Genomic DNA, 26,734 nt, shown 5'->3' on the forward strand with positions numbered 1-26,734 from the left:
TGAGGTGAAAACCTAATACTTGAATGATGAGTGAGTAGAATTCTTTTTTTTTATTGACAGCACCCGCACCCTCACCACTTCCCTTTCATTCACAACCATTCACAACACACCCCACCCAAGTCTGTTCACAAAATATGATTGGCAACACATTCTGGATCCTTTACCCTCCATACAGGCTTGCTAAATCTCTCCACACTTTCCCTTACCTCATGATTTACACATTTTTATATAAAGGTTCTACTATTGCCAAAAGATTATAATAAGTTTGAATATTTAATAAAAACTTATTTGACTCTGCCTAAACTGTACTGTTGGCAAACAACACATACATTTTTTCTTTCGCATAGACTTGGCACTCTGGATAGATTTAATGTTTCCGCAGGCCAGTTTTGTAAGTTAGCAGGGAGTGACAGATTTTTATTCTGAATGTATTACTTAATTTTTTTACGATGAAAGATTATTACACACACACGTGTATTGTTCAAAAACATGTTGGACACATCCCACAATGCACTGCAAAAACTGGACTGGTACTGTACTGTTGCCAAAAAACACATCTTTTTTTTTTCTTCACATAGGCTTTATACTCTGGGTAGGTCTATGTTTCCACAGGCCAGTTTTGTATGTGAGCAGTTTTTCATGGGGTGTGTTTATTGGTTCAAGTTGAACATTTTTCAAATTGAACTGTGAAGATGGTCAAAATGGAGACAGCAGTCCTGCCATAGATATAAGGGAATTCTAAGCAGAGTCTGCTCCACTGTCTGAGAACCGCCTTGTGATATTAAACCTCACTGAAGCCCAAAGTAGCTGCTATTGCTGTAGTCTCTCCTTTAAACCTCCTGCTCATATGATAGTGCTTCACTAATGGTTAATAAAACACTCCTGTAATGTGGAACTCTACATGTTGAGTCCCAGTATTGTTATACTCTGTATCAGCCCTTATGAAATGTCTCTTGTCCAATCAAATTATTAATCAGAACTGTCATATAATCAAAACTAAAACAGTGCATGTTCTATCATTGGGTCAAAATTATTATGGTAAGCTTCAGTACAAACGTAAAACATTACCATATTGTTACTGAATAATTTATAATCAAATTATATATAACATAAAAACTGAGGTATGTATATTTCTCCATACCAAACAGTTCTAAAAGTACTATACACTTCCTAAGGTGTATGGTACAACTAGAAGACAACATTTTAAAGTAAACAATCTTGACCATAACTAACGGAACCACCACTTTCCTGGATGGCTGGTCACTGGAAAAATAACAGCTCAGTTGCAGTGGGTCTGTTGCTTTTGAGCAGTGGGAAAAACACCATAATATGATTTTAAATGAAACAATAGAAGGCATAACACCCCCCTACGTTTCCTGTCGTGCAGCGGCCACCAAGCCTGGTCCTGGAGACATACTTCCTGAAGTACAAAATGAAATGACATGCTCTAGAGCAGCTGTACATGAGAATAAGGTCACCCAGCCCAGTGGCAAGTGTGGGCTAAGGATATAATGTATCACATCATTGACTATTGATGCACGATATATATTCAGCCAATATATTATTTGCCAATATCTGGATTTTTTTAGTTATTGTTAAGTTATTGTTATCTAATAATGGAATTTTTGGCCAAAATTACAACCCCTTTTTTGTGGTTGCACATATGCACAGATGACTGTAAATACTCAACTGTGTCTGTGTCTGGAAGTTTTTCACCGTTTCTCTAGAGAACAGTCTCAAAGATTAGTTCTTAATCTCTATGGCGGTTTTCCATTTCATTGTCGGTTTTGAGGGTAAAACTAATGTAAAATATCAGTGACGCTCAGTGCATGCACACACACACACACTCTTAATCATCACAGTGGATGAGCCCTTCTTATATAAAACACATGAAAATGGATATTGTGCCATTCAACTTCTGAGTTTATTACTGAAACATTTCTTACAATGAAATATTATTACACACACACACAACAAACAAACACACCCAACTTTCTGTAGTATTCAAAAACATGTTGGATACATCCCACAATGCATTGCAAAAAAAGCAGTGTACGACCACGCAGATATCCGATTACCCATAATCCACTGCGTTTTTTTGGTAAAAAACCTGCATAAGGTAGTTTCCGAAATCATTCACTACTTTCCTGAAACCAGTTCCTTATAATAGTACACTATATAGTGAATAACATCTCACCCTTCATTTTAGATCAATTGCTGTAAACCAGGTGTCCACAGACTCATTAAATATATACTCTTCATGAAATCCATTACGCTTTCAGAGAGTTGGCGCTGGGAAGTTACAAAAATTTGTCATAAAATTTTTAAGCATCATTCACAGTCTAAAGCAGCTAACCTGCTCTTTTTATTACCATCCTCATCCTTATCACTCTGTTTATTATTAGCAAAGCAGGGGTTCAGCAAGGTCTCAGGCTGCTCCTGTATATGCATGTGGTCAGAGCATGCACTGCTGCCATGGACAGTCCACCATTAATGGAGCGTATCAAATATGCATAAAGGGAAACTAAGATGGGTAGACTTCGGTCAGTGTATTTTTGGTCCTGAACTTTGGTGCGTGGCCACAATGGCTGTTTCGTTTTGATTGTGTTGTTGTTACGCTTTTCATTTCTGCTATAACCGTGAGAGAGTTCTATTTCCAAAACTTTCAGTTTCCCAAAGACTTGAATAGAAGCAGGTGTGACACAAGTGCATTTTTTGAGACTGATAAACAAGCTCGGTGCTTGTGTTGGTCTCTAATCCATTAAGTCATAAAGCCATGGTCACACTAGACTTTGATGATGTATTGACTGAAATTAATAAATATATAGTGATGTAAATTTTGACTGTATTGTCCAGCTCTACTTGGCCCTGCCTGTTCTGCAGCATGATGCAAACTGCAAATATCTAGTGTGATCACAGCTTTAGGCTATGAATGTGCTGTAGAGCTTCCCATTTATGTAAGCTCTGTGTGCACAAGTGAACGTCTGTGTTTACAATGGGTGGCCCTTAAAGTAATACATTTGTTATACATAGTGATCTTATGCTCACGTGGGGCTGCAGCTGATCATCTCTTTCTATTAACAACGCTTTTCTTTTGTGTTTGTGCATGTGTCTAAAAGAAATGCAGCACTGCTTACCTTAAAATTACAGTTTCAAGAGATTCTTTAATTCCTCAACATGTAGTAGGAAGAACATTGTCATTGCTACTTCAGGCTTAGGACAGCAGAAAAGGCGCTGTGGAAGATGGTAGGAATGCTCACCAATGGGAGGGGGAACTTTGGATGGAAATACACCCCTATTCCAGGCTGCTATGCTTCTCTTATTCATGAACACGGCACAGGTGGGCATCATCGGGGTGGTACCATTGGTTGACTGATTTGCCTAATGCCTTTCCCACACTATAGGACTGAAAAAATTCTAATCAATGTTGAAAACATCAGAGATGCCACACACAAAGTCATGTTTCACAGAGCTTTCTGTGCTTGATCGTTGCTAGTCCTCAAAGTTCCCTCCCTACACAATCTGCACTGAATAAAACACCACAGACTTTCAGATCACACACCGACAGACGGCTCTGCTCCTCAAAACCTCACTGGAATTTCTCACAAACTCTTGCAAAAGCAGGCGGGAGATTCCCGCACACTAGGGCTGGGTCTGAAACAGATACCTTTCTCACTTGCTCTCAGCATTTTGAAATGAAGGTGTTGGTCAATTTAGAGACACATTAGAGACTTGCAATGCAGAAATATTTCAACACATTGCCAGGACACCTGTAGTCTAACGCTTCCTTGCCAGGATACTTACAATTTGAAGATATTAGAGCAAGAACAGGCAGCATTGTAAACAAGTGTTAAATAGACACACTACTCTGGGCCATCTTCCTTCAGAATACTGCCTCTGTAGACAACCTTCCGGTCCTTTCAGACACAGCCTAGATGTAAACAAACAAGGGGGATAGCGATGAAATAACACAGCTTAGCTCTCATTGGATCACTGTCTTTCAGGTCTGACGTTAACATGGCATATCACACCCGAGAGCTGGTGTCCACCCCACACTACAGGATTCCAAGTAGTAAATATTGAACATGTTTCATATTTACAAATCACAATCGGGGCGGCCCCGACTGTGATTGAGAAGATCGGAGGAGTAAAGATGGGATTATCTGGGAAGATAATCCGTTACAATCTCCCTAAAATCAGGAGACCTCTTGCGATTGTGGGGAGGAACAAATCCGCCTCACAATCAGCTCGATTATCCTGTGGTGTGGGCTTAATGTGACGTCATCCATGACTATAGTTGGGTTTAACCAGAGAGGGTGCTGCTTTTTTGAAACTAACCACAATAAATGTATTTTTTGACAGTTTTAAACATTGTTGGTATATTTTATTAGAGAAAAATATATTTCAGCTGATAATTTTAAAAAATATGTTGAAACTGATTTGGTTCTAATTTCATTGTGTGTTCCTTGAAGTGATGTGATTGTGATGTAATGCTGTGTTAGTGCTGGTGTTGGATCAGCTGGATCAAAATGTGTGTAGTGCACCGACTTTCTGGGGGTCAGCCAGAGCTGGTCATAATGATGGATGACCTCTCACACTCTCAAACAGCTGGGGCTCACTCTGTCTTTCTCTCTCTCTCTCTCTCTCTAGCCTTTGTGTGATAAGACTTTGTTCCTGATAATTTAATGCTATAGCAGCATATTCATCTATTTTTGTCTTTCTCTCTCTTTTCTTAATCTCTCTCTCTTCTCTTGTCTTCTCCTTCCCTTTTTCCTTATTTTTTCCTTTCTACATTTATATTTTGGTTGCATCTCTATATAAAACACACACATACACACACACACACACACACACACACACACACACACACACACACACACAGTCATTAGGTCACTAATGGTAATCACATTCATTCATTCATTCATTCATTGAATGAAACCGCCTATCCAATTCTGGGTCACGGTGAGTCTGGAACCTACCAGTCCTTCGCAGGGTGACACACACTCACACATATGGACACTTTTGAATCGCCAATCCACCTACCAACATGTGTTTTTGGACCGTCGGAGGAAACCGGAGCACCCGGAGGAAACCCACGCGGACACAGGGAGAACATACCACACTCCTCACAGACAGTCACATGGAGCGGGACTCAAACCCACAACCTCCATGTCCCTAGAGCTGTGTGACTACGACACTACCTGCTGCGCCACTGTGCCACATTTGGTAATCACATATATTTAAAAAAAACTTTAATGGACCCCTGCAAACAAACAGACACACACACACACACACAACAAATACATACAGTTAAGGCCAAAAATACTAACACCACAGCTAAAGTCTTTAAAAACCTCACACATTTCTTGCCACCATATATTTCTTTGGAAAGTCATGCCAATAAACGTAAGAAGTAAATTGAAAACCATTGATTAGAGACTCATTTATTTCAGCTTTAGTTCACAAGGCAATATCAAATATTAAGTTGGTAAAATATTTTACACACATTAAGTTGCCTGTCTCTTTTAACAGTCAACGGACTTCAGAAAGTAGTATAAGGATTTTTAGATGTTTGATTGGCCAAAATTACAAATTAAGAGCTAAGTATTGCTCACATGACTATATTTACGGGCTCATTGTAGGCCTCCACAATTCTGGATAAACTTTGCAGGCCTCCACAAGTCTGGTTTACTTGGGGGCAATTTTCAATTTTCCCAAAGAGCCATGAGCAACTTTACAAACAATTGATGTAAATATTAATAAACAAAAATGGGCATGTCACATATTGCATAAGGCACAAATTATGAGCAAGGTGTAACTAATTGTGTGTTGGGTATAGCACAAAAAATAAAAATCCAGACTAAAGTATGCACATGATCACCAGGACAAAGACGTAATATTTTGGAGCTGTGTCCTCTGGTCAGATGAAACAAAAATGGAAAAGTTTTAATCACAGCTGTGAAGCATGGGCTGGCAGCATTATGTTTGGGTGTGTTTTGCTGGGAAGGAAACATACAATTCTTTAAGTGTTGTATGTACTTTAAGGAAAACATAGAACAGTAAACTGGCTTTCTAGTAGTGTAAATGAAGCAGTGATAATGCAGTCTACTCTATGACTAGAGGAAGGCAGGGGTAGTTTAGTTTGCCCAGTTTTAGTTTTTTTTTTTTTTTTTTTTTTTTTAATCAGATAATATGATTGCATTTAGAGGGAACACCCACTGACAAACAAACCAAGACACAGAGATAAAAGGTTTTAAAAAGCAGAGAGAGTGATGAGTGCATGATAGAGACAAGGAAGGGGATAGAGAGAAAGAGAGAGGGAGGGTGTTATTGTATGTTGGGGGGAACAAAACACCACATGGCAGCTATGCACATACATCATATAAAAGAGGCTAAAGAAACTTAATGAGCTTATATTACGTAATATAATTACATATTTTCTTTACCTTCATACAATTTGGTGTCCATCTTGTCCAGAGTGATCTACAGTTTGGTCATAATAAATATATTAGCTGCACGAGGTACTTATTGGTATGGGGGAATCAAATCCAATGAAAAAGTTGGTGGTGTTATCCACTATGCAACACCACTTCACTCCCCATCTCTAAAGCGATGTTCACACAGCAGGTGGACCAAAAGTGTCCCAAATCTGGTGTCATATTCAAATCTTTTTTTTTCCCTCTGCTGTTCACACTGTCTATATAATGTGACCTATATCTATATCTACTCATTTACTCTGTCTATATCTACAAATTTTCCTTTCTGTTTCTGTTTGGGCCACTTTTTTAATTTCTGTGTAAACGTAGCCTAAATCTCAACATCACTCTAATTCCGGTGTTTATTCTATTTAATGAAGTCTGCCTGGTTTGTTTTCAAATGTAAATCACGACAATGTCCGCTGTAATATTAAGCGCTGTTTACTCATCATGTATTCACATGTTGTTTTTTGGAGACTGACCACCGCACAGCACAGAACATCAGTTCAGACAGATCAGTTTTTTCTATTCCTTGTTGCACTGTCAAGCTCTTGTTGGAATGTTTCGTCAGCCACTAATGCAAAAAGTGTTTGATCCTCTTCAAAAGACCATGGCACAATTTTACAAGCTGCTATTGTGAGAAAAATAAAAACAAAACTGTGGCTCAGAGACTTTACAAACAGCTACTTTGTGCAGAATGTCTTAATTTTGTTGTGATTTTTGGACAGTTTTCATGTCATGTTTAGTTCTTACTCTGCTCACTTGGAACCACGAATGAGCAGGGACTAAAAATACCCAGTTTCTAGTACCAAGTACCAAATTGGCCTAATGCAAAAGAACAAAAATGCAGAGTAAAGTCGAGTAATGTAGAGACCACGCAGTGGAAAATGGGGAAAAGATGATTTACTGTGGTTTCCAAGAAAAATAATTCAATTTCTCCACTATCCATGGGGTTTTATACTCCTCTAATTCATGGAATTGGGCATGCTGACAGGTTTGTGTTTGGCTGCTTTAGCAATTAAGCTTTAAGTGAGCTGTATGTGTGCGCAACTTTCAGTAACTGAATTTTCATCATAGAAAGTGTTTTCTGGCTTCCTTTTGAGAAAAGGGTATGAGAGAGAGGTAGAGAGAAAGAGAGAGAGAGAGATTTGTGCAGTGTTGTGTAGCTCCCTCCGATGCTGGCTAGTCCCGATGGTGGGATTATTTTCCTCTTGACCTTCAGTTCCTCTTGACATCATTTCTCTGAAAAAGAGAAACCACTCTTTGTTGCTGGAGCAGAATGAACAGATATTTATGTTCCACTTCAGTGACATTAGTAAATATTTAAAGTGTAAAGGTGTGTGGGTGAGAGAGAAAGGGAGGGAAGAATGAGGGAGATATGAAAGGGAGTTAGGAAGAAAAGAGGAGGGAGTCAGGGAAGAGAAAAATAACACATGAGAGCGATAACAGAGAAATAAGAGAGGAAATAAAGAAAGGGCAGAGAGAGGTAGAGGGAGAGGAAGGTGGAGGGAGAAGTGATAAATGAAGAGAAAGATGAGAAGGGCAAGCAAGGGAAGGGAGGAGAGATATAAGTTAGAAAATGGAGAAAAAGACAGAAATATGAGAAAACACAGGAAAGAGTGAGTGAGAAATAGAGGAGGAAATAAAGAAGAGATTAATGACAGAAAAAAAGAAAAAACATGAGGTGAGGAAAGAGAGAGCAGGGAGGTGGTTCTGAGTGAATGGGTGGAGCTGGTGGGTCTACCAATGCATTAATATCTTTCTAATATATTTCTAATTTGCCATTTCTGTCTAAGATCTTAGAAAAAGCTGTGGCCCAACAACTTAGTTCATATCTACATAAGAATCATATATATGAAAAATTCCAATCTGGATTCAGGCAACATCATAGTACAGAGACAGCTCTAGTCAAGATAACAAATGATCTTCTTCTTGCCTCTGATCAAGGCCACGTATCCCTGTTGGTGCTTCTTGACCTAAGCGCAGCCTTCGATACAATAGACCACAATATTCTCATAGAAAGGTTAGAAAACATGGTTGGAATCACAGGGACAGCCCTATTATGGTTTAAATCTTACTTAACGGAATGTTATCAATTCGTAAAAGTAAACAATCTAAATTCAAATTATTCTAAAGTAAGATTTGGAATTCCACAAGGCTCTATTTTAGGACCATTATTATTTACATTATACATGTTACCGCTAGGCACAGTTATAAGAAACCATGACATTAACTTTCACTGTTACGCAGACGACACACAATTGTATATTTCAGCCAAGCCCGATGACAAACACAGATTAAAGAAAATAGAGGACTGTGTAAAAGACGTGAAAGGCTGGATGTTGCGTAATTTCCTCCTCCTAAACAGCAACAAAACAGAGGTCCTGCTTTTGGGTCCAAAAGTGACAAGAAATAAATTATCAGACTTAATTTTAAATCTAGCTAACTTTCCAGTTAAACCTGGTTCAGCAGCAAAAAATCTTGGTGTCATAATTGACCCGGATTTATCATTTGATCAACACATAGGTAGTATCACTAGGACAGCTTTTTTACATCTTCGCAATATTGCTAAGATTAGAAATGCCTTATCCCTCCAGGACGCAGAAACATTAGTACATGCCTTTATTACTTCAAGGCTTGACTACTGTAACGCACTACTGTCAGGATGCACCAGCAGCAATTTAAGAAAACTTCAACTAGTTCAAAATGCTGCAGCTAGGGTCCTCACTAAAACTAGAAAATTTGAACATATCAGCCCAGTTTTATCATCACTTCATTGGCTGCCTGTTAAATTCCGCATTGACTACAAAATTTTGTTATTAACATATAAAGCTCTACATGGGCTTGCTCCTGAATATCTTCAAGATACAATTTCCTATTATGAGCCTCCACGTTCACTCAGATCACAGAATACGGGATTTTTAAATGTTCCCAGAATTCAGAAGGCCTCAGCTGGGGGAAGAGCCTTTTCTTATAAAGCCCCCCAACTCTGGAATGATCTTCCAGAAAATGTTCGGGACTCAGACACAGTCGCAATCTTCAAATGTAGGCTAAAAACTCATTTGTTTAGTTTATCATTTGGTAGCTAATGCTCCCCCATAGATAAAGGCGGCAGATCCGGGGGGTCCATGGACACAGGGAATTATAGTAAACTGAGATGCTGGTGCTGTCGTCCCGCCGCTTCTCTCTTCTATATTCCCTGTTGTACTGTCCAGCTCTCATTAAAATCTAATCACCAATCCTCTTTAAAAACCAATGTGTTGTCTTACAAGCTGTCGTTGTGTCCAATAAAATTGAATGTGATTGCTACTGTAGTTTGGAGACTTACAAATGGCTAGTTTGTGCTGGATGTCTGCATTTTGTCATGATTGAAAAGTCTGTCTGGCCAACGAGCGCAATGCAAGGTTTACACATCCCATTTAGTCCCTACTCTGCTCACTTGGACACATGAGAGAGCAGGGACTAAACCAAGTACTTGCTTCCAGGTACCAGGTACCAAATGGAAAAGCAAAAAAGCATAATAGAGCCAAGTCAAGTAGAGTAGGGACAAAGTAGTTGAAAAGTGCCATAAGTGAAATCGGCGAAATTTAAGGTGCTCTGCTGGTGGGCGCAAATATTCAACATCAGTACCTGACTTCGCTAATGTTGACATGGCAGGATAACATCAAACCAGCACTGCAAATGTTCCATCATGTAGTGTAAGGAGCAAAGGTTTATGAACGCTGATCGATACTCTAAATGTCTGATGAAAAGGCTTCCACAAAATTCTGGCAAACACACAACAGCAAACAACATGGTGGAAGACTCCAGTTCCCCACTCAGAGAAACGTAATCAGTCAAGACATGACTGAGAGTCCTGGTTTTTAATTCTCAGTTTCGTTTGAATGTTATTTCCCCATTTTAATCAGCAGCCTTTATAAAGAAGTGCGTGTTTGTACAAATGCTTACACACAAAAACACACACTCATACACCATTCACGTGATACCACTCACACACAAAGCCTACTACTTGCTAACTACTTAGTATATGTCTGGAATTAGTGAAGATAGTGCACAATGTTATCAGAACTATATTGGTATTGGCAGATATGTTTTTTTTTGTTTTTTTTTTTTTAATTGTTGGCAGTGGACCAATGCTTTGATTTGGTCATATGTTAAACTGACGATTGCTTACACATTTATTTAATCACACTTTTCATTAATTCATTTATTCATTATCTGTAACTGCTTATCCAGTACAGGGTTGCAGTGGGTCCAGAGCCTACCTGGAATCATTGAGTGCAAGGCAGGAATACACCACGGAGGGGCCGCCAATACTTCACAGGGCAACACACACATTCACTCACACACTCACACCTACGGACACCTTTGAGTCACCAATCCACCTACCAACGTGTGTTTTTGGACTGTGGGAGAAAACCGGAGCACCCAGAGGAAACCCACGCGGACACGGGGAGAACACACCAACTCCTCACAGACAGTCACCCAGAGCAGAAAACGAACCCACAACCTCCAGGTCCCTGGAGATGTGTGACTGTGACACTATCTGCTGCGCCACCGTGCCCCCCCGCTCTTATCATATTATACTTAAAGTGCCCATGGGGTATTGTACCGCTTTTAATGACAAAGTATTGAGATGCTTTTCTAGTATCAGTATACCGTGCAACACTAGTTATGCATATACATGTTACATTTGTCTGTAGTGTTGGGTTGCCTTATCTGGGGTATCAGCATCAGGAAATATGTACATGTATATTTCAATATCTGATGCACTGATGAATTAGCATATTTGTGTATCCCTTTCTGATACACATTTATTTTCTTGTTTCTAAATAATTTTTACCCCTGAATTAGCTAAGAAGTGCCCTATATGGCTAAAATTGTGCTTGTGATGAGAGGTGAGGGTGGGTCGTCCTACCCACCCAAAGAATGAGGTCAGTTGTGCTTTTGGATTACCAGTCTTGGCAGACTGGTCTTGGTTATCCCTCCTCCTCCAAACGTTGCTGTCGACACTATACATTACATTAAATAGCTTTGTCCTGAGATTCTCCAAAACGTGCCAGATACTGAAATGCGATTAATTAAGTTAGAGAACACACTTTCAGTACTTCAGAATCCAGTTGCTGTGTGCTTTACACTTACCCAGCCAGTGCTCGGCATTGCGGATTGGTATTGCACAATCTTAGGCTTATGTGCAACTTCTCATCTGTTAAAACCGATACTCATGACACACAGTTCCTGTGCTGATGTTGCTCAGTGAACCTCTGCTTAAAGTTTGTTGGGCTACCGTTTTCTGGTTGAGCTGCTGTTGCTTCAGTTACATTAGGTAGTATTTTTACCTTCAAATTCCAGCTTCAAAATCATTGTAATGCTTCACTGCGTGTAATATGGAGAATAAAGCCTCTGCAGTTACTATTCCAGGCTCAGCACTGCACAAACGGCACTATGTGAGTTTTGGAGTAGAGTAGGAAACCACCCCCATCTCCCTCTGCCTTGTTTTCAGGACAGTGCTGTAAAAATGAATTACTTAGGGTTTCTTTAATAGCTTAGCTGAACTGGGGAAGATCTAATGACATTTCATGAACTAACACACAAACACTCAGTAGAGAGAAAATAAAAGAGAAATAGAAAAGTGAGTGTGAGTGAGAGTGAGAGAGAGAGAGAGATGGGTTGAGTGTGCAGGTTTTAGATTAGATTTTAATACTCAAATTCACCAACAGCAGATTACTTGCGTACACACACAACACACACAAACTTTAAAATGCTCTTATGTAATTACTCAGTTGAACAGCTGGTGCATTTCTGCCTCATTTTTCACTCATCATCCTCCAGCTCTCTCTCTCTCTCTCTCTCTCTCTCTCTCTCTCTTTCTCTTTCTCTCTCTCTCTCTCTCTCTCTCTCTCTCTCTCTCTCTCTCTCTCTCTCACACACACACACACACACAGATAACACTGACATTAACATGTTTTCAAAAATCACTCTCCCTAATCTTCTCTATCTAAATATTTTAATATACAATGATAATATGAAGTTTATGATACCTGTTGATGACTTCCACAGAGAAGATTATGCATATAATAATAAAGTAGTACATATTTGTAAATAAGACTTTAATTAAAAAAGCTTTTAATAGTCATGGGTCTGAGGATAGTTGGCAGTGTAATGTTTGCTGATTTTTCTTGGTCTGAGAGTGCTGGAGTTGAGAGCTGTGTTGTGTAATGGTGAGTGAGTTGTTGTGTGGTCAGTGATCTGTGGATTAAAGTGGTTACTGCAGGGAGGCTGAGGAGAGGTGTGTGCACTTTTTGACCATATGGCCATGTTCTCCACAGAGAGAATAATGTGTGTGTGTGTGTGTGTGTGTGTGTTTTCCTCTCATGTTTGCATGTTTCTCTCATGTTTGCATGTTTTGTGTGCATCAGTGTAAGAGGAGAAACTAACCAGCACCCACACCAGCAGGAGCTCACAAATGCATATCTTTGTAGTGAGTTTCAGCTCAATTTAGTTGGAAACATAGGGTATTGGAGACCTTACACCCACTTAATGTAGTATATTTAATGCTGTTCTCTTTGCAGTATGATGAACACTATTTAAGAATAAAGAGAATCAGAGATGCAGAGGAAATGGGGGCAGCGGGGTAGGAGCAGGGGTTAGGCCTGTCACAATAGCCATCTTTGTGATTTGCTACATTGTGTTAGAAATAATTGCAATATAAAATATTATTGTCATTTTAATACCAATCTATGCCAATAATATATTTGATAATATTATAGCATAATAAAGCTTTTAAGTATTAAGAATATTCAGACACACGTATTGGAATATAAACCATGTTTAGTTATCATAAATAAATCGAATTAAATAAAATAAAAACACTTTTTTTAATGACATGACATAATGACCTGTATATAAAAGAATATTAGCATTTTTATGTCAAGAAACATGCAGGTAAACATAATGGGCAATTTGAGCATGAAGTACTGAGGTAATGTCTCTGTACTGTTTAATAAATCAAAAATGTAGTCATTGTGACTAGCTGAGGTATTTCCCATCATTGCTTTTTCTTATTTTCAGAAATTCTGAATAATTAGCATAATTTTGCATATTGGAAAATGTAAAATAGTAAAGATGCCATAACTATTAATACAGATGATGTTTTTTTTTGTTTTGTTTAACCATCCAGTAGATGAAAATCGCCACATCAACAGCAATAGTGCATTAAAATATGCAGTAAACTTATTTAGACTTAGAAAATCAGCAAATGATCTTTGACCAGGAGTGCAAAACTTTTTTTTAAAGTCTACGTTCATGTACATTTTTCAAATCAGAGAAATTTGTAAGTTTGTTTGGATTGTTTGCTTTTGTTTATTTGAGCTCTGAATAAGGTCATATCCTTGTTTCTTTTGTCTTTTGTGCTGTGTTCTCTTTCCTGAGGCGTTTCAGACTAAAAACACAGCCATTGCTGTTTCTCTCATCCTGGACAGAGATGTATTTTTTTGTACTTTCTGTAGGCTGTTTTCCTCACAAAACTGTCCAAAAATAGTCTGGTGTTTTTACACAGACGCCCGAGGATGCTCGTTTCCAAGCAACATCGGACACTCAGCTTCAATTATGAATCATTCAGCAAACGCTGGCCCACAAAAGTGCTTTGTACTGAATAAAGAGAGAATAAAGATGGAATGATGTTGTTTACCTCATGTTTTTGAAAGATGTATTAAAAGAATTCTAGCTCATATTTTGGCCTTAACATTACAGCTTCAGTACTTCACTGAGCTGCCATTGGGAGAACAGAGCCTCTGTCGTTACTACTCCAGACACAGCACTGCAGAAAATGCTCTATGTAGGTTTTGGAGGATAGAAAACCACCCCCTCCCTCCTTGGTTTTAGGACAGTGCTATAAAATGAATTACTCTCTGCAATGTAGGTGGAGCCCAGGAGCAAAAAATACCTAATCTTACATAGTGTTTAATTAACACCAAGCACTGCCGGTATTCATTAAGCAATGGATAAAAGAGTTAGATACATTAAAAAAAGTGTTAGATTTCACAAGGTGAATGAAAACTAATTAAGTATGCAGAACAAAACTGGAGGGCGGACTGAGGACAATTGAAGTACACCTATATGGTCAGTGGAGCTGATAAAAGGGGCATTGAGTAGAAACAAGGGTGTATATAATGTTACAGTGATTTACACTGTAAAATTTCACAGTGAAATTGCACATTTAAAAATATGCATGTGAAAAGTTCATGGTAACATTATATGCTAAAATTATAGGCTACATTCACACGAAAGGTAAAAGTGGGCCCTGCTGCATGTTTTGCTTTTTATTTATTTATTTATTTATTTTAAATGAGTGACAGAAACCTGGATTAGGAAATTTCTTGTTTTTTGTTTTCCAATATTTTTTTATAAAACAAAAATGCTTGGACCGGGCTGTTTCCATGTACTAAACACCTTTTATTAAAATGAAAAAAGCTTTGGATTGTAATGCGGAGATCATTCTTAACGGCCTGAGTGATGTAAAAGTCTGATCTGGCCTTTCGCACAGAGTCACATTGCCACAGATCGGATCTCAATACCAAAAGTCAGATTCAATGTGATTAGTGCAGTTCACACAGCCACACAAACAACACATCTGTGTCACATATGAAGAAACTAATCGAAACTGGGCCACTATTACCTGCTGTGTGAATGTAGCCTTAGTTACATTAAGTAACTATAGTTTATGAAATTTTCTAGCATAATTGCATAGGTAAATGTAAATTACATTGTAAAATGGTAGAATAATTTGAAAAGAACAGTAGAGAGCATCTGATGGAGACTGTTCAGAACGTATGAGTTATTTGGTAAGTGCTGAATTTTTAATGCTCTTGTATTGGTGTGTAAGGGATAGCTCTGCCCAGCTTGGCCTTCATTTGCCATGAGACAAACTGCTGCCATGTCCAATTAAGCAGCGCCAACACAGTGTGTGTATGTGTCTCCTGTTACTCTGCTTGTACAGAAGACCACTGACCCACTCAGCCCTCTGCACACTGACTCCCAAATTACACACACTCACTCTCCCTAATCAACATTAACACATCTGCCCTTCAACCAGGCATACACAGGTCAGTGAGTGCAGTGAGCACAAGCATGGTGTACAGTGTCGTACGCCATGACAGTCATTTTTATGGGCCGTGTAATGAAAGATTCCATCACATTTTACCATCTATAAAACAAACTTCAGTGAAAACTTTTGTGTAAATATTCCATTTTTCGTATGATGCATAAAAACCTCTTTGAACTTAATTTTACCCTGTTAACATTTTTCAAAAAGGCTTGGCTGGATTGGTAAAATTGGTGTCTTATATCTTGATGATCTGTACCATCTCTAATAAATTGATACATTTCAAACACTGACTGTGAACAACCAAGGTCTTTTGGCACACTTTGTGTTGTATTTAGGTCTTGAGTTTTTTTTTTAATTTTAATCACATTCCGCTTTAAGCTCTTTTTTGTAAATCATTCATTTTTCCTCTACTTGACCTGTAAAATATATGCCATTTATGGAAATTAATTTGTCAGTGCCTTGTTTCATGAAGCCAGAACGTTCAATGTTTTGTGTAAAATGTGACTTGATAGTTGGTAAAAGCTAAAGAAGTTAACTGCGGTGGTTTCATTTATTTTTGCCAGGGGTACATCAGGGATGCCCCAACAATTTCTGATGATTTCAGAAAAAGGTGTACTGACTGTATAGACCGCTGACCTGTAGGCACAGTCTGACAGATGGCCAAACTCAGCAGCAGCTAGTTTGTGATCGCTTGCTTGTGTGTGTTTTAAAAGTGGAGTGTTAGCCGTTAGATAATCTCGTCTATTTCCATCTCAGGCATTTTGTATCGTGTGTGTGTGTGTGTGTGTGTGTGTGTGTGTGTGAGAAGTCAACTGACAATCTCTCTCTCTCTCTCTCTACAGTCTATAACCGTTTATCAGCGTTTTGTCTCTGTTGGGCAATGAATGTGTGTTTGTGAGAGATTGAGAGAGACATGATGTAATTGCCTTTAGAAGTGATTAGTTGAATCAATATTGTGACTGAAATTGTGAAAGATTTATTCTCAGTAATTCCAGATTGAGATCAGCAGGCATTCAGTATATTACCCAATCCAATTATATCATTATAGAATTAGCTTACTTTGTAATTGATAATTCTACAGACCTAGAGCTGCACCCACCCACTCAAGCTCTTCCCTTTCCATCTGTGTCCTTCTCTCCATAATCATAATAAATATAACACAAATTCTGTAGAAGTGCATGTATCCTGTATTTTTTTATTATTTATTTATTTATTTATTTATTTTTATGTTGTTAAATAGTACATTTTATTTTGTTCAGATTAAATTTCAACATAAGTTAATTTGTGTTATATAGGAAGCTCCCAGTCAGTGACACTTGCTGCAGTGTGTGTGACAGTTGTAGTTCGTCACACTGAGACACTCCAGTTTTGTAATCTTTGGGGTTTGAGTTCTTCTTAGCTTGGTGGTTACAGCACTGTTGCACCATGTCTTGGGCCAGTATTTGATTTGCCCTGGTTTTGGCTTAGTTTTTGGTTATGGTTCAGGTTTGAGACAGTTTTTGGTGCTCAGGAGGAAGAGACAAAGAGTGAGAGAGTCAGCACAAGACAGGAAATATTATAGGGCACAAAATCTACAGTGTGACTGTGCGTTCACACTCGCAGGTGACAAGTTGCGTATGTTGCCTCAAGTTTGTCTCTTGTGGGTAAGTCGAGGTGCTCACATGGTCACGGCGGTGGGGTGGGTGCGTCAGAGAGAAGAAGCTGACCAAATGTAAGACAACTATGTCTACAATGGGTTCAAATAATTTCTTACAGCCAATCATTTAGAATGTTGCTTCACCGTGTCATAACTCATTTGCATAAAGGTGATTCATGCTTGTTGGCCTGTTGCCGTGTCGCTTGCCGCTTGTCGCAGAATCACAGCTATAAAACGCGTTCTTCCATAGAAAATGACTGGACGCTTTGTTGCCTTCTAGTTTGAACGCACAGTAAGAGTAATCACTCTTCAGAGAGGGAGAGTGGGAAAAGACAGAGTGACAGAGTGTCCTATGTTTGGCAATTGGACTGATTTTTTAAAAAATAAATGAAAATGATTGTATCCATTTTTTTTCTGATTTGAGCTTTTAGTGCCAAGCTTCTCGTTTAAACCATTTGTCATAACATTGACTCAGTTACAAGAAACTGCTTCGAAAGACTCATCTTTGCCCACTTACAGAACAATGTTCTGGACATTTTGGACCCATATTGACCAAACACACTCTCTGAGAATAGCTCTTGGACACCACTTAGAATGCTGTTTATAGATTACAGCCCAGAGGTGGACAATAACATTCTGAAACCACTGTGTACATTTAGTATTTAAATAACATTGTTTATGCAGGTGATAGACTAAGAGATAAGAGTTTAAAGCAGTTTAGCTGTCTGTTTATCTGTGCATATGGCAATAAAAACTTTTGTTCTTGAATTGCATCTTGTATTGCTCAAAACTGGTGTTTTCTTTAATAGAATTCTGTAAAACCAGGCACAACAACTATGATGATGATTGTGAAGATTATGGTTATTGCTCAAGAGAAACCATGGCAGACCTTATCCGATCAGTTCTCAACTGACTCGACAGACATTTAGACATCTAGACTCGACACTTCCTCCTCCTAGATTTCCTCCTAGATTACCCAAGAGTGTTTGTGATTTTGCTTGTGATTAACCCTTGGCAGTCTTGAGAAGTCAGTAATTGAATCGTATTTTTGTAGAGGTGTGTGTGTGTGCATATATTGTGTGTATAATGTGAAGCAGTGTTATTATATAGTATTATATATAACATTTCCATATTTCCAGAGGAAGCAGTCACACTGCTTCACATTATAATGCTGCAGGGGCTTGATACCCATCTAGCTCATTCTATGTACCCTTTATAGGTGTGAAACGAGTAACAGTACATGTTTTCATGTTTTATATGTGTAAATATATCAATTTCACTAGTGTGCATGCTACACGGAAACCTTAAGCTGTAAGCCATTTTAAGTGCATGGTATTGTGGGAACTGTTGTTTTGTTGGTCTCCCACCTCTAGTGGTTTAAGAGTGTTGCTATGGTAATTGTGGTCTTCTTGGTCTCCTACCCTTATCTTCCTCTTATCTTTCTTGCTCTCTTTGTGGCTTGCAGAGTGACTCATGAGCTTTTTAAAGAGTTTTTAATCTCTCTTTATTTTTTCTCTCTCTGTTCTTAGAATTGGATTTGAAACAAAATGAAAATAAAAATTAAAAAGTATTTAACGGATATTCTGGTTTTTAAAATCTTATTTCAGCTCATTTTAATCAAATTAAATGCTGGTAGAATTAATGGGGACAATGTTTCGGCATTTGTGCGTGTATATTTGTGTAAACATTTTTGTGGGAACATATTAAACATGATAACTTTTTACTTTACTGCTTAAAGACGTAGTTCACTAGTGTATTTAAAAAATAAATTTTATATAATCAGAATATGTTTTGTTGCCATTTGCTTTCTCTTCATTCTGTTTGCTCGCTGTTTTAAAAAATAGTAGATAAATAAACAATGGTATTATAAACTTCATCTTTCTCTCTCTCTCTCTGCTCATGGCAGAGGCATATGGAGTATTTTTAGACAACGGAGAAAACTCTAAAGCACAAACTAAAATGATGATGTTGGTCACGACTGCTCTGTAAGTGGGTAATATAGACTTTTTGCTGTTTTTGTGATCACTTAAGGTGGAAAGGTCTCCAAGTTTGAGGGACTGCTAATTGCATTACTGAAAGCGCTACAAAACCTAACAGCTAAAGTTACAAATAGGTTTCTGTGTTATTTCATACAGTGAACAAAGCAGCACCTTTCTATAGCCAACCATGTGTTTACAAGAGCATCAGTTAGTCCATTAGTTTAATTTTCAGTCTTTAGGAGCTCTGGTATGGTTCCAGATCTCAACTCTCAATCATGATTTAACCTTCCCTGGTTTCAAGGCTTTACCATGGTTTATCATGAAACAGATAGCAATTTCATATCTACTAAGCATTGAATGAGAAGTAAATCCAACCATGTATCAACTTTAAAAGCTTAGGATTTTTTATCTTTCATGGTGGAAGGTAATGTTTGTTAGACATGCTTGAGCCAAATTATTCGCATTATTATTTTTATTTGTTTATTTATTTGTTTGTTTATTTATTGTTTGGTAGCCTTTGAGTCTGTTGCATATGTAAATTATTTCCTGTGCTCTTTGGACCCCCTGTAGCTGTTACTATATGGCAGCTCAAAACACACACATTGGTTCCGTTATGTATGTTATAGCTATTTAACACTAACCCTAGTTAACATTAACCCCAGTAACAAAAAAAAAAAAAAAAATAAATAATAATAAATACAAATAGAAAGGTATACAAATAGAAAGGGGACGTCAGCTTTTTTTTTTGTCCTAACATCACCAAAAGTGAGTGTGTTTTCTGGAATCTTTTCCTGACATTTCACATAAACAAACACACACACACACACATACATTCCAGACTAAAACTTTACAATAAAAAAACAAAATAAAATAAAAAAACAATATCAGATATTGAATAAATGAGAGAAAACAGGAAAACAGCTTACATGGCCTAAAAGCAGTGCATGTTGATGCCACTGAATACAGTGCTTTTAATGTTTTTATGTTCAGTATGAGGTCAGTATGCGGTTGAGTCATAGTCTTAATTTTGTTTAGTTATGTAGATTATTTCATATAGATTTATTATCCCTGATAGCAAGGAGACGGTGGACCACTGTTGGCCCCCTGTTGTTGGTAATATTTGTATTAGTTTGTTTTCCAGAAAAAAAGTCTCTATGAATGTAAAATCTGTTTGAGGAGATTATAAATGAGTTATATCCTGTACAGGACAGTAATCTGAGTGGTCCGATGGTGGACCAGCAGTGATCTACTGTCAGTGGTGTGCCAGCCTGTTTATGCCAGTGGACCGATATATGCTTGCTGTCTGGGATGTGCCAGTATATCACATGCAAATCAGACACCTGTGCAACTTACTTAGCATTTATACTTGCTATACTTGATCTTGTCTTTTTTGGAAAACAGAGCCAAAGTCCAAGGAATACATAAATATATATATAATTTTTTTTTTTTTTTTTTTTAAGTAAAAAATGATCATTTATATCAGCAGTTCTTTTCTAGCTTTGTATTAACATGTATTGTGATGCACAGATAACAAAATATATTAATGGTATAATCAAGTTTTAGTATACTTACACCTTCCCTATCAACCACCCTTTGGGTCCCCTGTAATTTAGCATTCATTATCTTTGTGTATCTCATATTTTAAACCTGATCATGCAACTCTGTTTGACAGGTACAAGCCCTTCTTCCCATTCCAAGTGCAGCCGTCTCCAGCCACAGTATTTGACCCGGATTTCTCGGTTCAGGACACACGATTGGTGGAGGGACGGCTCCGCGTCACACTCGTTGAATGTAGCAGGTAAATATGGTCATTACTCTGAATTAATCCTGGGCTGCATTGGGATAATTCTGACATTTTGGTAAATTACAAAAGCAGTTTAATTACAGCATCATACAGTCCATGTGTCCGTCTTTCAGGAGACCCTGCTGTAGTAAAAAAAAACAAAAACAAGGATTACATTTGATTGACACACATACAGACACCAAGAAAGACATACAGTGAGACACACAAACAGAATCTCAGATAAATAAACCAAAAGACAGACACACAGGTTACCCCTTTCCACCAAAAGAACCCTGGTTCTTGAACTGATTCCACTCAAGATTCTCGGAATTTTGGTGTTCTCCAGTGAACCGGCTCGCATTTCCACCAGTTTTATGGGAACCAACAATACTTCATCAATGAGGGCCGTTGTGCGGTTTCTTGGTTTCACTATTGCTGTTGCTTAATTCAGGGCCAGCACCAGAGGTAAATGGACAGAGCTATGAAAGTGTCATAATTTATCCACTGTTTACAGCAGGTTCAGATCAGAGTGAGATTGGATATAACTGTGTAAATGATGCAGTGTTCTGGGCTGCCCTACTGAGCTTGTGAACAGCTGAGAAAAGTATTTACCGCACTTTGTTTCGTGATGACTGCAGTCTCAAGAAACACACAGACAGGGCATTTTCCTGTTACTTCCTTTTATTTGCTGCTTATTTTTTTTTGCATATCATAACAGGTCATTTACCCAGTCTCACTCCACTGTGTGATTACATTTTATTTCAGGCTCTGTGCTCTTTCTGGAGCTTCTTTAGCTCAACACGCTCATGGACGTCGTTCTAATTTGCACGGAAGGGCCTAGTATTCTTTGGTTTTAGCTGGGAACAAACTTCTTTTTCAGGAACCTATTTATGTCAAAATTCAAAATTACATTTGTAAACGGGATCTGAGCAGGTTCCACATTGGAGAAAAGGGCTAAGATAGGCACTTCAGCTGTGAATGTTGAGGGAGGAGAAAGTTTTGTTCATTCACTCTCTGCACTCCAAATGTCTTGCCAGTTGATGGGATTGAACTGGTAATTTTCTGGTCTCAGGCCAACTTCACTAATCTTTAGGCAACAGCTGCCCCAGACATGCATCCCTGCAAAAGCAAAGCCTTCAAAAATATGTTAAACCAAACGTCCTCTTTTCCCCGGACAAGTCTAAATTGACAAAAATGTCCGGGATTTCCCATTTCTTTCCATAAGCCCTAAATAATTAATTGAAGTGTTCACTTTGATAGTGCTGTTGAAACATGAGCAGAAGGCGCAAGGGTTGAAGTGTTCAAGGGGTCAGAGAGTTGAAAGCTGAATTGGGACACACTCACGTCGCTTCAGTGCTGTAGATCTACCTTCCACCACGGTGAGCAGCTCAGTGTTTTACCAAACCATGTAAATGTTGTTGAGGTAATATTTATCATAATCTCTTCTTTATGTTTGGATTCGTTTCTGTGACCCAGCCTTTTTTTCTACTAAGTTTTTAACAAACAGAAAGTCATCTTGTCTGTCTCTATAAAGACACAAATACACAGACACATCTCACCGTTTACTGACATTCTGACGAGTAAATTACATCTGACGAGTATCATCTTGCCCCTTGGAACTGAGTTACATGTTATAGTGTTTAAAATCTTCCCCTATGAATTCGGAATGACCCTTCAAGAGCCAGATACGTTATTAGAACATAAAAAAGTGCAGCACTTCAGTGGTGCCCTGTCGCTGGTCTGCTGTGATATCAGAGAAGTGCCTCTGGACTTTAATGTAGTTTAATTTAGGGCATCATAAGCCTTCAAAAGTGTTCCACAATCATATATTATCACTCACTCCTAACCCTCTGTGATATAAAGCTGAATTTAGGTGCTTATATGGCAGCTAGTGATGTTTTATGGTTGTTATGATGTAAAAGGTCATCGACAATACAGTGGCTATTATAATTTTTAATGAGAAAATGAGAATTTTAATGAGATCATTTTTAATGAGAAAATACTGACCAATGTGCTGGTGATTCACAAAGCATTCATAGCCCTTCGTTTGAAGTGTGCCCCTAAAAAAATCTGTATTTGATGGAGTGTGTAGTTTAGGCAAGCATTTTTCTACACTGAAAAACTGAGTTACTGCCTCACAGCCATTGGGGCGTTGTTGACACTTGCTGACCACATTATTAGAAACTCCCACCTTATACATCCACTCGCTGCCCCATTTATTACAATCTCCCACCTTATGCATCCACTAACTGTTCATTTAATTTGAATCACCCATCAAGATTATAATTTGCCAATAACCTGTTCAGAGCCAAAATCCGATTCTTGTCTTGGCCGTGCATTCCTTGTTGTTTATTTATTTATTGGTTGATTCATTGATTGATTTTTCCTGGCTGGCTCAGTGTCCTGTACTGGACAGTGTGCTCTAAATAAGTGCAATGTTGTGCTTTGTGTCTCCAAGTACTAACAAATTAAATTACTGTTCACAGCCAGCTCAGTGCCACACACACACCACAACAGCTTTGTTAGATTAACTACATCTTTTCTGCTCATTTGTAGCCTACAACAGTCAAAAATCAAACACAAATCTTATTTATTATCCACTGAAAACAGCCATTAAGTACAAGTGATTACAGGGAAAATAATACTACTAACAATCATAATTAAAATCATATAAACAGCTTTTAAAGCTTTCATCTTTGATAGAGGCAAGAAAATCAAGCTTCACTTTCATTTCAGGTCTGTTTATATATATATATATATATATATATATTATAATAAAAAAAATCTCTGTTTCTGTCCCTCATTTCACTGTGAAATTACAACTGAAAGAATCTGGAGCTGTCAAGGAACCTTTAATAAAAAAATTAAATAGACACAAAAGGAACAGTCAAATAAAGGAGCTGCTGGTGTTCTCAGAACAATGGACTGACCTCCCCAGAGCTCAGACCTCAGCAGAATGGGTTTGGGATTACATGGATGGTGAGAAACAGAAAATGCTTAGCCATTTTCACGACTCAGCTCTGGAGGTGTGAAAAATATCTTTGCAGGTTGTTTTTTGCAGGTTTCTTTTTCTTTTTAACGACAGCATACCTCTTGAAAATGGAAATGTAGTAATTGCCAAGTTTGAGCACAAGAAACACTGAGAATTGAATATTCATTGTTGTGAATATTTGAATGTTTTCTGATGCTAACAAAGAAATTACTTGAGTTTAATGACTGTGTTGGAAGTACATTGTTGTGTTCCATAAAATATATTGTTTTTCAGGTTTGTTCTCTCACTCACACACACACACACACACACACACACACACACACACACACACACCCACACCCTTGTGCCTAATCCAATGAAACCTTAAACGACCTGCCTGCAAGCTGCTATGCCCTATCACACTCGCACAATATAACAAAAGCAGGGTCCACGTCACCTGTGTGTGTGTGTGTGTGGGTGTGTGAGAGAGAGAGGTTGGTGATCAGAAGCACCGTCTCATGAATAATGCACCCAGCCTGGCCATTATGAGCCCAACCCAGTCCTGAAAGTAGGGCACTGTTGCTTTTCATTTACTTTGTTTTCAATCAACACAAATACACTGTATCCTAATGTACATTTTCTACTACCTCTGTAACAACTGTACAACTGTAAAATAAGTGTTTATAGTCTCTTTAGAAACAACTATAGTCACCATATCCACTGCCAATTCTTGGCAGGAATGGTGTGAAAAGCGGTCTTCAAATTCCGGACATTGGATCCAGGTTTCTAATAGATAGATAGATAGATAAGATAGATTCAGCTTTATTGTCATTGCTCAGTACAAGGCAACAAAATGCACAATTTGCATCTACCAGAATAGTGCCATTACAAAGAGAAACATGTGCAATAAATATGAGTAGAAGGAATATAAATGTACATAAGTATATCATAACTATCCAATCAAAAACATGTATCTTCAAAACTAATAACTTTATGGGAGAAAAAATGTCCCAAAACATTTTTGGGACATTTCTATTGGTTCATTCATCATTAAATTTTCACAAAATGTGAAGAACAGCTGCTGTGTTCGAATGATGTAGTAAACTAAAAATCTTCAAAAAATGGAGATGCATGTTTTTCTTTGGACAGCAATGCTATGTCAATAATATACACAAGATACAAGACACTATATGCATTGGTAATTTGAATATATACATAGTTAAGTCTGTACAAGTAAATATAGAATATAGTCTGTATTTAGAGTCTATTGAAATACAGAATGTGAAGAATAGTTATATATACAGTGTACATAGAGCTGCTGCAAGACACACTTTAATCTGTTTCTAAGAGAAAGGTGTAATGTGAGACTCGTTTAAAATCTAACTATCTGCAGGTCCACATTTCCTCCACTAGATGGAGTTACATATCATTAGTTTATAAGGACACAATATATTTATTCCTTTAAACCCTTTTAATCATTCGTCATTATAGATGTTTTTTTTTTACTTCCACTGTCTACTGGGATTAATTTGAAACATTGAAATTCATTATTGAACAAAACATATTACAAGTGAAATTCATTATGCCTCTCATTCATGTATCATTTCTCTCTCTCTCTCTCTCTGTCTCCCTCTCCATCCCTCTCTCCAGGTTGTTTATATTGGGTTCGTATGAAAGAGAGATGTACGTTCACTGCACCTTTGAGCTAAGCAGCCATGAATGGAAGGAGAAACCTCGTAGCTCCATCAAAGCGGTACAACACACACCCGCACACACACAAACACATTCACATCTCACACACACAAAAGAGTTGGTGAAGTAGATTCCTCCTGTCATATCATTTAAAAGATTATATAAAATTTTACTTTTCTATTAAAATGTAAGGACACATCTGTTTCTGAAACATCTTATTTTTTTGGTGATGTCACTGTGCACCTGTGGGTGGGAGTAAAAAAAAAAGCTCTTTCTGAAAGATTTTGAATAGTTCAGAATATTTCCTTCTTCTTTATCTTCAGTGTTAGCATTGGGCCAGTAATGGGGAGAGCCTTCCTTATTAGTGTTACCAGGAGATAAATATAACATACCCATGGAAATGGGCATAATCATGTAAATGGCTGTTGTATAACCATGGAAACTGGTGTATCGTAAATATAAATATGGATGTAATATTACCATGGAAATACTGTAGAATGACCATAAAATTTAGTGTAGCATAACTATGGGAAAGAGCTTAACTATTAAAATAATTTAACTGGAAAACGGTGTTGCTGATTATGGAAATGGACATCAGATAAGCCTGAAAACGTCTGTAGTTTAATCATGGAAATGAGTGTAGTGTAATTACGAAAATAAGCATAGCATAAGCAGGCAAATGAGTGGTAGTGTAACCATGAAAATCATGAGCTTAACCCTGACAATGGTGTGTAGCCCACATTTGCTGAAACGTGCATTTAATCTTGCATGCTTTTTGTATTAGATTATTACATATATGTTTTGTAATGTTTTGTTTGTATGTATAGACAATGTTTAGAAAGATACTGTGTTGTTTGAGTTGTTGATTTGGTTTTTGTTGTTGGTAGATTGATCATGTGAGGGTCATGTGACATGTCATGTGATTATTGCAAGCTATGCCTGTATACACTGATTTTGAACCGGGTTGAAGATGACACAAGCCAAAACGTGTCTATTGTAAATTAATAGATTAAAGCAGCTATACCCTCTCTTGATTATTTTTATTGCTAAGTTCGGGCCTCCTTGTTGTAATAGTAACCCATACTCATACC

General features: G+C 37.9%; 1 protein-coding gene across 1 annotated transcript in view; it reads left to right on the plus strand.

Annotated features, from left to right (window-relative positions):
- Window positions 1-26,734, plus strand: part of pdzd8 (PDZ domain containing 8) — a 70,185-nt gene that overhangs the window by 11,747 nt on the left and 31,704 nt on the right. The window contains exons 2-3 of the mRNA XM_066672275.1: window positions 20,870-20,995; window positions 25,602-25,704. Of these exons, the coding sequence (XP_066528372.1) occupies window positions 20,870-20,995; window positions 25,602-25,704 (229 nt within the window). The remainder of the gene's footprint in view (window positions 1-20,869; window positions 20,996-25,601; window positions 25,705-26,734) is intronic.

Source organism: Hoplias malabaricus, chromosome 1 (assembly GCF_029633855.1).
Source record: "Hoplias malabaricus isolate fHopMal1 chromosome 1, fHopMal1.hap1, whole genome shotgun sequence".
Taxonomy (NCBI): Eukaryota; Metazoa; Chordata; class Actinopteri; order Characiformes; family Erythrinidae; genus Hoplias; species Hoplias malabaricus.